We start from the raw sequence: 15,433 nt of genomic DNA, 5'->3' as shown, positions 1-15,433 counted from the left end.
CACAGGAGGATGGAGCTGGGCCACTGCCAAACTCAGCCCAGGGCAAACCTGGGCTCAGCAGCCAGGGCTGGGGACAGAGGCTGGCGCTGACAAATATCCTGGCCCTCCTCCCTGCTCTGTGCATGCCACCAAGGGCACAGAGCAGCCTCCTCTCATGGCCACTTGCCTGTTTCCAATGCCTTCCCCAGGCGCTGGCCCTGCCCCACAAGGGCTGGGCTGAGTCCTGCCCCTGCACGCTCAGCCAGGCTGAGATGGACACTGCTGGTGTCTCTGGCAGAATCTCTCAGGCCAGCCCAGCTCCCTGCAAGCTGTGCCAGCTGCCCTGAGCTCTGTGCAGCACCAAGGGCCTCTCCCCAGCACAGCCCAGCCGGCTCTGGCCCCACAGCTCTGCTCAGGGCAGGGGGCTCTGGGCAGGGGCCCCACAGCCTCAGCCCCTGGCAAGGGCACAGCAGCAGCTGCAGCTCAGACAGGACTCAGCCCCAGCCACGGGCAAGGTGCTTGGCCAAGGCAAAATAAGGCTCTCTGTGTGCCCTGCTCCCCTCTCCCTGAGCTGCTGAGAGCTTTGCAGCCCCTGCTGCCATCCCATCTGCCCAGGCCAGCACAACACCCCCGGCCTTGGGGCCCAGCAGAGCTGCTCCTGCTCCAGGCCCCGGGCCCATCCCAGAGCTGGGGCAGCCACAAAGCTGTGCCCATTTCTGTTCATTGCTGCTCTGATGAGGATGGATCCTCAGTCACTTGGAGGCTGCTGATGAATTTTTCCAGTCCAGAGCTCTCTTCTTTCTTGATCTCTTCAGTTCAGGAATTCAGCGACAAACGCTGATAAACATTTGTTCAAAACACCCAAACAAGAAAAGCCCCTGGGAGTAATTTAAGTTTGCAATTCTTTTGTGGTTAATTAAACAGATTTCAGAAATGTATTTCAAGTGAATGTAGTATGTTTAAAAAAATGGAGAGATAACTGTTTTGTCTTGTTGTTTTTTCCTGTTTCTAGATGGATATCAGCAATCTCCAGTTGATATTGACCCCCAGCACTTTCTAGTGCAGTCTGAATGGATATGAAAATCAAGATCCTTGAAGACTGACCATCTATAACACTTTGTCCCTACTCCCTCCCCAGCATTTCCCTCATCCACCCCCTGGGACTCATATGGGTCAGGAAAGGTGTGGCCAGCAGGATCCGGGCATTGATTTTTTTTCCCTGTTTGGCACTGCTTAAGCAGCACCTTGATTGCTGTGTCCAGTTCTGGGCCCACCAATTTAGGAAGGACATGGAGGGGCTGGAATGTCCAGAGAAGGGAAAAAGGCTGTTGAAGTGTCTGGAATGCAAGGACAGTGAGGAGTGGCTGATGGAGCTGACGCTGTTTATCCTGGAGAAGAAGAGCTCAGGGGAGACCTCATCACTCTTTTAAACTCCCTGACACGAGGGTGTAGCCGGGTTGGTGTTGGGCTCTTTTTTCAGTGAACAGTCACAGAACAAGAGGACAAAGCCTTAACTGCACCAGGGCACATTTAGGCTGGACATTAGGAAATATTCTTCACTGAAAGCGTGATTGGGCATTGGAAAGTGCTGCCCAGGGAGGTGGGTGAGTCATAGTCCCTGGAAGTGTTTCAGGATAGACTGGATATGGCACTGAGTGCCATGGTCTGGGTGACAAGGTGGTATTGTGTCACAGATTGGACTTGATGCTCTCAAAGATCTTTTCTAGCCTGGGTGATTCTGTGATGATTGTGACACTGCAGGGCCCTGGGGAAGCAAGGGGCCATTGTGACACTACAGGGGCTCATGGAACTGAGAGGACCCTGGTGACACTGTGTACGACATGGCACCACAGAGTCAAGGGGCCACTGTGACACTGTGGGGCTACATGGAAGCAAGGAGTCCATGGTGACACTCTGGGTCCTCGTGGAACCACAGAGGCCACTGTGACACTGCAGGGCCTTGTGGAACCAAGGGTCCATTGTGCCCCTGCAGAACCAAGGAGAGACTTGTGAGAGCCTGGGCCCAATGGAATCAAGGGACCATTGTTCCACTGCAAGGACTCTTGGAACTAAGGGAACAATTGTGACACTGTGGTGCCTCATGGAACCAAGGGTCTCTCGTGACAATGAAGGTTCTTGTGGAACCAGGGCTTCATTGTGATACTGCACCACCAGGGAATTCATGGTGGCACTCAGAGGACTCATGGAACCAAGGGGCCAGTGCTGCTCCTCATGGACTCAGGGAATGAAGGAAACATGTTTGACAAGGTGATGCCTCTTGGGACCAAGAGGCCATTGAGACACTGTGGGACCAAGGAGATTATTACTGTATTGTGAGACCTCATGGAACCAAGGATCCACTGTGGCACTGCAGGGCTTTGGGGGACCAAAATGCCTTTGTGACACTGTGGGGCCAGGAATCCAAGGGACTTTGGGACATCAAGGGGTCCCATGGAACCAAGGAGGCATTGTGACAAAGGAAGGACTCATAGAATCATAGAGACCATTGTGACATTCTAGGGCCTCGTAAGACTGTGGTGACACCATGCTGGTGTGAGTGTGGGTCTTCTGGAGGGTAGGAGGGCTCTGCAGAGGGACCTGGACAGGCTGGATCCAGGGCCCAAACCAACAAGGTGAGGTTTAACAAGTCCAAGTGCCAGGTCCTGCACTTTGGTCACAACACCCTCTTTCAGTACTACAGGCTGAAGACAGAGTGGCTGGACAGTGACCAGGCATAAAGGGACTTGGGGGCACTGATGGAAAGCAGGTTGTACATGAGCCAGCAGTGTGCCCAGGTGCCCAAAAAGGATAAAGTCTTCTGGCCTGGATCAGGAATGGTGTGATAAGTAGGGTGTGGTGGTGCAGGGCTGGAGACACCACTGAGTACAGAACTGACACCACTACATCCAGAGATGGGGAGGAGATGGAGTGGGACTTCAGGCAGGCAAAAAACCCAGTCCTGGTAAACAGGAGACACAGCCAGGTGACAGAGGCAGGTGGAAATCTCTTTGTATCATCCCTGCTCAGCACAGCACTGAAGATCTGCACATCCGAGAAAACAATGAACGGAAAGTGAGTGCTAAACAGACAATAACAGCAAGAAGTTTTCTAAAGTTTTAGTGTGAGCATGAGAGCTTGAGGATCTGTGGCAGTTCACAGAAGAACTGGCCCAGGGCCATGCCCTGGCACAGTGGCAGGGAAAATGTATTGTCCGTGAGCATCAGAGCGTGGAGAAAGGCACTGGCCCAGGCAGCTGCTGCCATGTGGGCACAAGCTCTGCTGCCCAGGAGGGTCCCATAGTGCAGGGGTTTGCAGACGGACATGTAGAGATCATAGCACATGATGGTCGGGAAGTTGTAATCTGCTCCAATGAAGAACAAAAAGAGAAATACCTGAGCAACACATCCTGAGTAGAAGACGTTCCTGGTGTCCCAGAGGGAATTGTGCATGGCTTTGGGGACAGTGGTGCAGATGGTGCCCAGGTTGCTGAGGGCCAGGTTGAGCAGGAAGAAGAACATGGGCAGCCTTGGGCTGCTCAAGCTTTTTTCGAGGGGATGTGTTGCACCACAGCCCTGCCCTGGGAGGGAAATCCCTCTCATCTTGCATCCAGTCTGGACTATCCCAGCTGCACTTTGCATTCATTCTTTCTTTCTTAGGCTGTTTTACACTATATAAAAAGTGTCTCTGAAACAGCTCTTTAAGCACTCTGATGGCTCTCCTCCACTGTCCTCAGTCTCCACTCCACTGAGCACAGAGCTCCTTTGTCCCTATACTGTGGTCGTGTGCCTGAAGCCTGCATACCTCACCTTGGGAGTTCTCTGGGCCCTCTCCAAAATATTTGCAATTGATAACATTGAGCTCATAATCTAAGAAAATCACCAGAGGAAAAACACCAGCCAGACCGCTCTGTTCTGGCTACTTTTGCCTGGGAGCAATCCTTGGACAGATAGAATCTGGAAGGCCAAATCCCAGTTTTGGCCGTTGGCCCTGGATGAGAAAGACAGGTTTTTTCCATAGGAAGTAAGGAATAGAGACTCAGTGTTTCAGGGGAAGATGAGAGCTGACCACCAGGGACAAAGACAGCCATATCTGGTTGTCATGGCAGCTTTTGTCTGAGAGAAACCCTTGTGGTACTAATTTTGGCCATGGACACCAGGAAGGACAGAGAGTTCTTTTCCATAGGAAGGAAAGCCCAGAGCCCCAGTGCTCCAGGAGCTGATGAGAGGCAGTGTTTGTCATGCAAAATTCATCTTGACCTGTCTGGTGGTCCATGGGAGGCCAAGCATGCCAGACCTTTTTCATGTCCCCTTGGTTCTGTGGGAACCCACAGCATCATAATTGTCTCCATGATTCCATGGGGCTTGGCAGTGCCACAATAGTCTCCATGGATCCACGGTGCCCTGCAGGATCAGAGTGGGCCTTTGGCTGCACAAGGCCCTGTAATGCAACAATGGCCTTTTAGTTCCACACAGCCCTGCTGCTTCACACCGGCCCCTTGGGACCATGTGGCCCAGCAGAGCCACAGTGATGTCCTTGGTGCCACGAGGCCCCACAGTGTCACAATGGCCCCCTGGATCCACGGTGCCATGCAGTTCCACAGTGGTCTCTTGGTCACAATGGATGGACTTTTGGTTCCATGAGTTTTCATACTCTCAGCAATAGTTCCGCAGTGTCACCATGGACCCTTTTTTCCATGAGGCCCTGTAGTATAACATGGTTACCATGGTTCCGTGAGGTTCTGCAGTGTCACAATGGACTCCTTGGTTCTGTGAGGCCCTGCAGTGTCACAATGCACCCATGGCTGCAGGAGGTTCCACAGTGTCACCATGGCCTCCTTGGATCAGCAGTATAACAATGGACCATAGATTCCATGTGACCCCACTGTGTCAAAATGGATTTTTGGTTCCATGTAGCCCCATAGAACAGCACCACAGTGTCAAAAGGCCGCTTTGTTCCTTGAGGTTCCGTAATGGAACAGTTGACTTCTTGGTGAGGCCCTCCTGTCACCAAAGCTCCAAAATAGCAGACTGACTTCTTGCCACTACTTTGGTGTTAAAGTGGGCATCATTTTTTCCAGAGCTCTGGTCCAGTGTGGTCCAACCCTAACCTTATGTGGACACGTCATTCTACACATCCAGGTTTGCTCAGCATCAGACACACTTTCCCTTGTTTGTTCCCAGCTGTTGTCACTGCCTCCAGTGTTCTGCTCTAACTGGAACCTGGGGACATTTTCTCAATCATATCCCTCAGCTGGACCCATTACAATTTCAAGAAACTTTGGACTTTAAATCTCACTTTGAGATCTTGAGAAGCTTCTTGAACACTCTCTCTGGGACTGAGTCTGATGCAAACAGCACCAAAGCCCTGAGAGGGTCATTAAAGTCATTGTGCTGTGTCTCAGCTGCTAAGTTGGGCCAGGCTCCTGGAACAGAAGGAGCCCTTGGAAACCAAGAAGAGCTTCAAAAGCACAAATTTTCTTGAATAGCAGCCCTTCTCCCAGCCCAGGAGGGCTGGGGCACTGCCTGCAGCCATCCCAGGAACAGTACAGAGGCACAGAGAGCTTCAATCAGTCAGGGCTGAGAAGATGCTCACAAGTGACTGGGGCAGAATCACTCCCAGCCCTTGACACAGGAAGCCTCTGGCTGCAGGACAAGGCAGCTGCAGCTCCTGTAGTGATCTCCTAAAGCATGACATTTAACTCCAGAATATTTTGAATTAGATTATACAGGGAGCACAGCAAGGCAGGAGCTGTTATTATATCTACTTCACTGCGTTGCCAGGGTGGGAAATAGAACACTGATATTCATCTCTCAGTTCAGGTTGAGAAAAATTAAAAAAAAAAAAAATTCTCTACATCTTAATAAACAAGGTGAAGGGAGAAATCAGGACAAAGTCCCGTACAGGCAGCATCACTGTCACTTTTCCAGCCTCCTCAGGGTTGCTGTGATATTGCCATCAGAGCCTGCAGAGGCAGAGCTGGCCCTGGGCAGTGCCCTGTGCTGGGTGGGGTCTGCAGAGCAGAGCTGAACCCCCAGGGCTGGGATGGGCTCTGGCAGCAGTGGGAGGGCCCAGCCCTGAGCATGGGGAAGCAGCTGCTGGCAGGGACAGCTCCAGACAGCAGAGCCCTGGGCAGGCAGTGGGGGGAAAGTCCCACCTAGCTGGGCTGGGATATTTAAAGTCCTCTCCAAACTAAACTATTCCATGATTAATGTTTTTACAGATCCCTGTGCCAAGAAACAGCAAATGTCCAACAGCAGCTCCGTCATCCACTTCCTTCTGCTGCCATTGGCAGACACGCGGCAGCTGCAGCTCCTGCACTTCTGCCTCTTCCTGGGCATCTCCCTGGCTGCCCTCCTGGCCAACGGCCTCATCATCAGCGCCGTAGCCTGCGGCCACCACCTGCACAAACATCTCCTACTCAGGATGTGCTGCTCAGGTGTTTCTGATTTTCTTCTTTCTTGGAACAGAGCATTCCCTCCTGACCATCATGTGCTACGACCGCTACGTGTCCATCTGCAAACCCCTGCACTACGGGACCCTCCTGGGCAGCAGAGCTTGTGCCCACATGGCAGCAGCTGCCTGGGCCTGTGGCTTTCTCCATGCTCTGCTGCACACAGCCAATACATTTTCCCTGCCCCTGTGCCATGGCAATGCCCTTGGCCAGTTCTTCTGTGAACTGCCACACATCCTCAAGCTCTCCTGCTCACAGTCCAAGTCCCTCAGGGAACTTGGACTCATTGCAGTTAGTGCTTGTTTAGGATTTGGCTGTTTTGTGTTCAGTGTTTTCAGTTATGTGCAGATCTTCAGGGCCATGCTGAGGATCCCCTCTGAGCAGGGATGGCACAAAGCCTTTTCCACCTGCCTCCCTCACCTGGTTGTGGTCTCCCTGTTCCTCAGCATTGCAGTGTTTGCTCACCTAAAGCCACCCTCCATCTCCTCCCAATCCATGGATCTGGCCTTGTCTGTTCTGTACTCAGTTGTTCCTCCGGACCTGAACCCCCTCATCTACAGCCTGAGGAACCAGGAGCTCAAGGGTGCAGTGTGGTCACTTATGACTGGAGGATTTAAAAAAAATTAAACTACTGGCCAATTTCTGCAAATCACTTGTAATAAGAGTAATCTTTGATATTTCTTGTTGATTTTGTTGTGGGTTTTTTTTTTTCTCCTTTGTTTTTGTTTTAAATATTGTCCGCAGATAAACGTCATTATTTCTACCCTTTCTCATTTTTTTTCTCTCCACCTTTGCTGTAGCCACAGACTGTGGCCAGAGCCCTATCCAGCCTCCTCCCTTGTTGGCGTGAGAAAGATTGCAGAGCGGAGAAAAAGCAGCAACAAGACACTCTCTTGCTTGGTGCAGCAAAGAGCAAGAAAGCAATTTATTGAAATAAACTATTGTTTAAATAAGGCAGTTAGTGCAAAACAAAATACAGAAAAAACATTGGTCAGACAAAGAGACACCTCTTCTCCCTGGCTTTCTCAGGGACCTTGCAGGTGTTTATCTCTGTTATGATTCATTGTCTTATGTTTACAGTAATGAAGGGGTCTCTAGCTTGGGAAAAATCCTAGCTGAGGCTGAGAAAGTTTCATGGGCTGAGAAAAAGACTTAGAACTTGGGAAAAAAACCTAGCTAAAATGTGCCTAGACCTTCAGCAGTGTCCACACTCCCTCACATGTTCGTGGTGTCTCTTTTCACAAGCACTGTCTGAAGCCCCCCTCCATCTCCTCTCCATCCCTGGATCTGTCACTGTCAGTTCTGTACTCAGTGATGCCTCCAGCTCTGAATCCCCTCATCTACAGCCTGAGGAACCAGGAGTTCAAGGATGCCCAAGGAAAGCTATACCTGGATGCTTTTCTTGAGTTAAAATCTTTCTATTTTCTTCTGCAGCACATTCAATGTAACACATTACATTCCAAGCCTGCCTTCCAAAGCTTTTAATAGTGCTAGGAGTGGGGGGACACGCTTTTCTACTTTTTTCTTGTGATTATTTTCACCCTGAATATTTTGTCATCTTCCCTTATTGAGTTCACTCTCTAACTTGACTCACAAACTGTGCAAATTTGGAATCATACTCTGTGTGTTTAAATAAATTAAATGTTCTTGCAGAGACTTATTTGTCAAATATCCTCCCTCTGTTATCTCTCATTCAGCAGCAGGAGGAGTGTCTATGTGCAGTGGTAAAGAGAAAAAGAGTCCCAACCCAGCAGCCCTGCCAGGGAGCAGCAGCACTTGGTCTTTTGAGAGCTGAACTTTCTCCACTTCCACCCTCTCCTTATTTTCCTCGTCTGAGGCTGCAGTGCTCTGGCAGCTTGGTCAGTGTCCTGCTGTGTGTCCATGCTGTGACCACAGGTTAAGGACAGGCCATGGGCACTGCTGGGACACAGCTGGACTCCTGCACAGTTCCACCAGCAAAAGGATTTCCTTAGTGCAGTGCCCAAAGGCTTAGGTGTTTTTACGAAGTTAGTCTCCACGAGAAGCCAAATAAATGGATTTTGCAGAGTCGCACTGTTTTGCTTGTTTGTCTCTGGAGTCAGTGCCGTGAGATCAGAGTCCCACTGTGGTACTTCAGGGACTGAGGGCAGGGTCAGGCGTTGTTGTCTTGGTCAGTGGCCATGGAGATGACAAATGATCTCCAAGTCACTTGCCTGGGGCTTGGAAATTGTGATGGCTCTGGTGGCAGGCATGCATTTTTCTGTTGGAAATCAGGACCTGCCAGGAGAGCACAGAGGATCCCCAAGGGACAGCCCATCCCATCAGGTCAGGAGTTTATGGAACTCACTGGGCACAGGCCTGTCCAGGCTGGAGTCACCCCGAGATCAAGCACTGAATGTCTGCTGTGACCCAGGAGAGCTCTGCAGCCCCAGGGACACAGCAGGCACAGGGAAAAGAGTCTGGGACTGAGTGCTCTGAGCCCCAGGGATACAGCAGGCACAAGGAAAGGAGTCTGGGCACTGAGTGCTCTGAGCCTCAGGCACCTTTCCCAGGAGGATGCAGGGCAGCCCCAAGACCATCTGGCAGCCCTGGAACAAGGCAGGCTCCTCTGAGCTCCTCCATAGCCCCAGCAGAGCCTGTGTGGGAGGGGGTCAGTGCAGGGAGCACCATCAGCTGCCTCTGTGTCCCAGGCTGAGCAGCAGAGCCCAGCAGAGGCAGCCCAGGGCCCTGGGCAGCACAGCCCCCGTGCTCTGCAGAGCAGCAGCCCCAGCTTGGGCTCTGGGAGCAGGGCAGGGGCTGCAGCAGTGGCTGCTCAGGCCAGCACAGACGTGTTCCCCTGGCACAGGCTCTGTGGGCAGCTGGCATGTGCCAGAAGCAGAGCAGGAGCCCCTGGGGTGCAGAGGAGCCCTGGCAAGAGGCTGCCCTGTCCCTGGGGCAGCAGCAGCTGCCTGAAAAGCCCCAGGGCCAACTCTGCTGCTGTGTTGGGCAGCGGGGCTGGCCCTGGGGCTGCAGGAGCTGCCTGAGCTGAGCATCTGCTGAGCATTCCAGACACAGAGTGGCTGTCCCTGACCTGCAGTGCCTCCAGTTTAGCCTGCAGGAGGTGACCCTGGCTGACCACTATGCCTCAGCCCCCTCACAGTTTACCCAGACAAGTCCAGTGCTGTTCATGCCCAGCAGGATCCACCATTCCCCTGGATTCCCCCAGTTCCACCTGGGCCACAGCTTCCACCAAGGATGTTTCACAAATCAACCCCAGAGCCTGACACGGGGACAAGGGGCTGGGGCTGAGTGACCAGGACATCAAGGACGGGGATCATCCAGGTCACTGGGCCTGGTTTGGGTTCACCAGGGCAGCAAAGGTTTCTGGCAGATGGAGCAGGGTGAGGGAGGGGCCTCCAGGATGGGGCTGGATCCTTTTGGCTGTGAGGAGAGGATGAGGGTTGCTGGGATTGTCCAGCCTGGAGCAGGGAAGGCTGAGGGGCTCCCCATCCCAGCAAGGACAGGAAGAGTTTAAATGAGTCAGGCTGGTTATAGCATTTCCTCAGCATTCAAAAGCAGCATGGCTACCTTTCTCCATCCACCACTGAAATCTTTGCTAACAGGGCATTTTTCAAGCTGTTTTCACTGCATTCCAGGCAGAGCATCCTGATACAACACCTTGATTGTGTTTGTATCTATCATCATTCTGAGGCAAATATCAAAGGGTTAATAGCTTAGCTGAGGAATAGAAGCTATACATATAATGATCAGAGTAGAATCAATGTAGAAAATTAATAATCAGTGGCTGAACCAGTAGAGATAAGAAAATAAATTACTTGCTTGGCTTTGTTGTGTCAAGTTGGGCAGTTGCAATATTGTTGAAGTGAAGAAACCATAACTGCACCTGGGCCCTGAACCAGCCAGAACCAGGTTGGGAACTTGAACTATGGTCAAAGGGCCTGAGAACCTAGGAACAAGACCAAGGTGAAAAGCTGAAGGCAAGGAAGGCTCCCTGACTTCATCATTAGGAGACCTCTGACCCATTTCAAACAACCACTGACCCATTTGAAGGAAAGAACTGTGCAAGAATTGTGCAAAAGTACTTTGAGCTAATTTTAATAAAAAGTGAGGTTATGGGGTGTTAGGTAACTCATATCTATAGGCATATTGGGTAACTAAATGTATATGTAAGGTTTTGATGGAAAAAATAAGGCAAAAGCCCTGGGTATATTGCACATCCTTGTGGGAGATTTCTTTTGGACTTGCCCAGCATTGTAATAAATATACTACTTTCTAACTCAAACTGGTTGGAGAGTCCTGTATTCTTTGACAATTGGTGAGTTTGCCATGAGAAACTTTGTTTGGCTGCAAGAGCAACCTGGGCTATGGATGTCTCTGTGACCTTCCTGGAGGGACCTCCGGTCCCCAGCTGCTCATCATGGAGACAGACAAGACATGCTGCACACAGGCCTACACATGGATAAAAGGCAGCTGACAAGACGCAGAAGACACTCTCTCTCAGCACAAGCCTGGGCAGTTTTTCTTGCAATCATCGGGAGGGTGCAGTGGCCACAGAAAGGGTTTGTTCTGTCAGGGAGATCCACCAGCAGTTCATTGGGTGAACTGGGCAAATCCTTGTTTATTGCTGCTATTTTAATCATTATTTTGATTGGGTCCTGCCTCTGTGAATGACTGTTTGTGTGACTGGTGAGATGTACTTAGGAAGAAGCGAGCGAGAGCTTGGATCTGTGTTTTCGTTTTGGGAAACTGAAACGGCTGGAGAAGAGCAAAGCGATTCGGTGATCATTTAAAAATGCTGTATACTGTGTGCTGTGTTGACAAGAGGCGGATGCTTTCTCCCTTAATAAAGAGATACCCTTCCCTGCAGTGATTTTGACTTTTGGATTCGAGTTGTGTGTGGGTAATTCCTGTTTAAGGTGGACGGTATTCCCTGTAACACTCGGTGTTCGGGCTTAACCGGTCCCCTGCCGCCACTGGTCATTGTGTATTTTAGAGTAATATTGCCACCTTGTGACAAAAGTTACAATTGCAGCAAACTGGTAATTTTTCCTGTGTTTTCTGTGTTGTTAACTGGATGGAATATATCGAACTTCAGCAGGGAGGTTGGTAGCTTTGGACTGGGAAGAGTCTGCACAAGAGGGTCTGGACATTCAAGAGAGAAGAGGAACAGCTTGATTTTGTGGGTGTTATGAGCCTTTAGGGGCTTCTAGAAGTTGGCACTCTGCATGGTTACTGTTACAGTGCAAGAATTTTGAAAAACGTTGTTATTGTTCCTCTGAGAGATGACAAGGTCTATGCCCTCAGTGTAAATTGAGACATCCTAACCAAGCTGATTTTGAACCTAAGATCCTAAAGTTTGTGTGTGGCAAATCACATTCAATACCTGCAACTCAGGCATGTGTGTGGGAGAAAGCTTGGGAAAGGACTGTGAGGCTGTGTGGAGAGAGATTTAGGTGGAAACAGGATAAGACAAGAAGGAGGAGGTAATGAGTACTAGACAAAGCAAGGAGATTTCTAAGGCCAGTCCTTTAGCCTGTATTTTGACACACTGGAAAGATTTAGTAGGGTATGGGGGCACTGAAAAATAGCCAAGTTTGATCAACTTTCACAGACATATCCCTCAGTAGAATCCATTAAATATCAGGAAAATTTGGTGTTCCAATAAAACTTTGAAGTCTTGAGAAGTTTCTTTAACCCACTGAGGGAGTTAATCTGATGTAAACAGCACCAAATCCCTTTGAGGGTCATTAAAATCCTTGTGCTGTGTCTGTGCTGCTGAGCTGGGCTGGTCTCCTGGCACAGAGGCCGCTCCCAGGCACAACCAAGAAGAGCTTCAAATAGACATTTCTGCTGAGGAGCAGCTCCTCTCCCAGCCCAGCAGGGCTGAGGGCACTGCCTGCAGGCACTGAGGGGACAGGAGCCAGGCACAGACAGGCTAAAGGCAATCAGGACTGGGAAGAGATTGAGCTGAGACTTCACTTGGGGAAACATCTTCACAGCCCTGGACATGGTGAGTGTGGGGGTGCAGGGCAATGTTCCCTGTGCTCCTGGAGGGATCTCCTGGAGCCAGCACAGCCCACAGCCTGGGGGATGTGTCAGAAGGATTCTCCCAGTTTGTCTGAGGCACAGAAGAAGGAGGAGGAGGAGGAGGATGTGCTGCAGAGCAGGGCTGCCCTGGGCTTTGTCAGAGGAACAGGGCAGGATGGCTCCTGCTGTCAGGGACGGCTGCAGGGGTGAATCTGGGGCTGCAGCAAGGGCTGCCCAGGGCTGTCCTGCAGAGCAGCTCCTGCAGCCCTCAGGGCTCTTGGCCAGCCCAGGGCATGTGCCACCAGCCAGGGGCAGCTCTCAACCTGCCTGGCAGCTTCCCATAGACAGTGGGGAGAAGTTGAAGGTGGAAGGAGCCACCCCCATCAGGGCAGATTCCTCCTACTGTGCAGATGGTGCTGCATGGCCAGGGCTGCTCTCAGCTTTCTCCTCAAGGTCAGGTGTGTCTGTGTCACTGAGACTCCTGCATTTTCTCACTGGGCATCAGCAGATCTGCCTCACATCTCCCTCACCAAGTGCCTCCTCACCCTCCTCTGGTTGCAGACAGCAGCAGCACCTTGGCTTGCAGCATCTCAGTTTGTCTGAGGTGCCCTTAAGGCCCTGCTGGCAGGGAGATGCCCCTGGGCAGTGCCCTGTGCTGGGAGGGGTGTGCAGGGCAGAGTTGACCCCCAGGGCTGGGCTGGGCTCTGGGAGCACTAGCAGGGACAAACTCTGGTTGCAGAGAAATAGCTCCCAGTAGGCACAACACCAGGTAGTAGAGAGTCACACCCGCCCTGGATATTCCTCCCTGTCCATCTGTAGAGGAAAAAAGGTGGGGGTTTAGAGAGATTAATTTTGAAATTGGAATCTGAAAAAGTTTTTTTAAGAAAATTTTATGGGTGAGAACCTTGTAAAAGCAGGAGGTAATGAGCAAATGCCAGATGTGTAGGACAGGTAGGTCTGACTGCACTGGGGCACAGGGAGGCCTTTTATCCCAAAGGGATCCTAAATGCTCTGACTGAGAGCAATGCTGAATTTGAGCCAGCAACTCAGCAGCAAAACCATAAACTCAAAAATAAAAAAATTTTACAAATTACAACCAAAGTATGAGTAGATAATTTGTAAGGATACTAAAGAATATTTCATAGGATTGGCTCAAAGAATTTGTTCCCACCTTTTTAAAGTCTTCTTTCAACATCTCAGAATGTCCAGAGTGAAGCGATGTCCAACAGCAGCTCCATCAGCCACTTCCTCCTGCTGCCACTGGCAGACACGCGGCAGCTGCAGCTCCTGCATTTCTGCCTCTTCCTGGGCATCTCCCTGGCTGCCCTCCTGGCCAATGGCCTCATCATCAGCGCCGTAGCCTGCGGCCACCACCTGCACACCCCCATGTTCTTCTTCCTGCTCAACCTGGCCCTTACTGACCTGGGTTGCATCTGCACCACTGTCCCCAAAGCCATGCACAATTCCCTCTGGGACACCAGGAACATCTCCTACTCAGGATGTGCTGCTCAGGTCTTTTTCCTTTTGTTCTTTATCTCAGCAGAGTACTATCTCCTGACCATCATGTGCTACGACCGCTACGTGTCCATCTGCAAACCCCTGCACTACGGGACCCTCCTGGGCAGCAGAGCTTGTGCCCACATGGCAGCAGCTGCCTGGGCCAGTGCCTTTCTCCATGCTCTAATGCACACATCCAATACATTTTCCCTGCCCCTGTGCCATGGCAATGCCCTGGGCCAGTTCTTCTGTGAGGTGCCACAGATCCTCAAGCTCTCCTGCTCCAAATCCTATCTCAGGGAACTTGGGCTTCTTGCTGCTGGTATCTGTCTATCATTTATATGTTTTGTGTTCATTGTTTTTTCCTATGTGCAGATCTTCAGGGCTGTGCTGAAGATCCCCTCTGAGCAGGGACAGCACAAAACCTTTTCCACCTGCCTCCCTCACCTGGCTGTGGTCTCCCTGTTTGTCAGCACTAGCATGTTTGCCTATCTAAAGCCCCTCTCCATCTTCTACACATCCATGGATCTGGCACTGTCAGTTCTGTACTCGGTGGTGCCTCCAGCCCTGAACCCTCTCATCTACAGCCTGAGGAACCAGGAGCTCAAAGCTGCAGTGTGGACACTGATGACTGGCTGCTTTCAGGAACATTAAACTACAGGTCAATTTCTGAAAATCACTTGTAATAAAAGTCATTTTTGACACTTCTTGCTGGTTTCATTTTGAAGATTGTCTTACATTGTTTTACCTTTTTTCATTAATAATGTCGACAAAGAAATATCATTGGTTGTGCCATTTCTAATTTGGTTTCTCTTCTCTTTCCCTGTGGCCACAAAATGTGGCAATGTGGGTCTGCACTCTCAGGGCCTTAAATGAACGAAAGGGTCTCCCAGCAAAGTTTTCACTGCAGATCCCCATTTTGTTCCCTCCTCTGGATCTGCAGCAGCAATATCTATGTGTAGAGCTGGGGCAGATCAGTGCTGGCACAGCAACTGTGCCCAGCAGCAGCAGCATTTGGTGTTGCCAATGCTGCTTCTGTGCCACTGCCCCGCTGCCCTCCTGCCCCTCGTGTTGCTGCAGGGCCTGAGTGCTCTCGGGGCCGGGCACAGCCCTGGGGGTGGCAGTGTCAGGGCTGCCGCAGGGACAGGCCATGGGCACTGCTGAGGCAGCACTGACACCTCAGGGCAGGGCCTGGGGGCTCCAGGCTCCTGCAGCAATGGCCTCTCCCTTAGCTGACACAGGTGCCGCATCCTTGGAGGCACAGACACGGCAGCACTGGCTCAGGAGCTCCTGTTTGCATTGCACAGAGCAGGCATCATCACCCCCATGATGCTGCTGTGGGGAGATGGAGCTGAGTGAGTACAAATACCATCAGCCCATGGGGCCAGCAAGGGCTAGGGAATGGGAGGGGCACCACTCAGGCTTGTCATGGCCTCTAAAGTCAGCCAGAAATTTTGTTCCATGAGCTGTGAGTTTCCTGTCCCACAGCAGATGTTTTTG

General features: G+C 51.2%; 1 protein-coding gene across 1 annotated transcript; it reads left to right on the top strand.

The window, feature by feature from the left end:
* Positions 1–13,654: 13,654 nt before the first annotated feature.
* Positions 13,655–14,587, top strand: LOC306815460 (olfactory receptor 14A16-like; the record flags this gene model as incomplete). The annotated part of the gene is made up of 1 exon (XM_079332017.1): positions 13,655–14,587. The coding sequence occupies one exon, from the start codon at positions 13,655–13,657 to the stop codon at positions 14,585–14,587; it is 933 nt and encodes a 310-aa protein (XP_079188143.1).
* Between the last annotated feature and the right edge of the window lie 846 nt (positions 14,588–15,433).

The sequence above is a fragment of the Erithacus rubecula genome, assembly GCF_903797595.1.
Source record: "Erithacus rubecula genome assembly, contig: scaffold_137_arrow_ctg1, whole genome shotgun sequence".
Taxonomy (NCBI): Eukaryota; Metazoa; Chordata; class Aves; order Passeriformes; family Muscicapidae; genus Erithacus; species Erithacus rubecula.
Note: the sequence above shows the minus strand (reverse complement) of the source record. Positions and strands in the feature narration are given on the sequence as shown.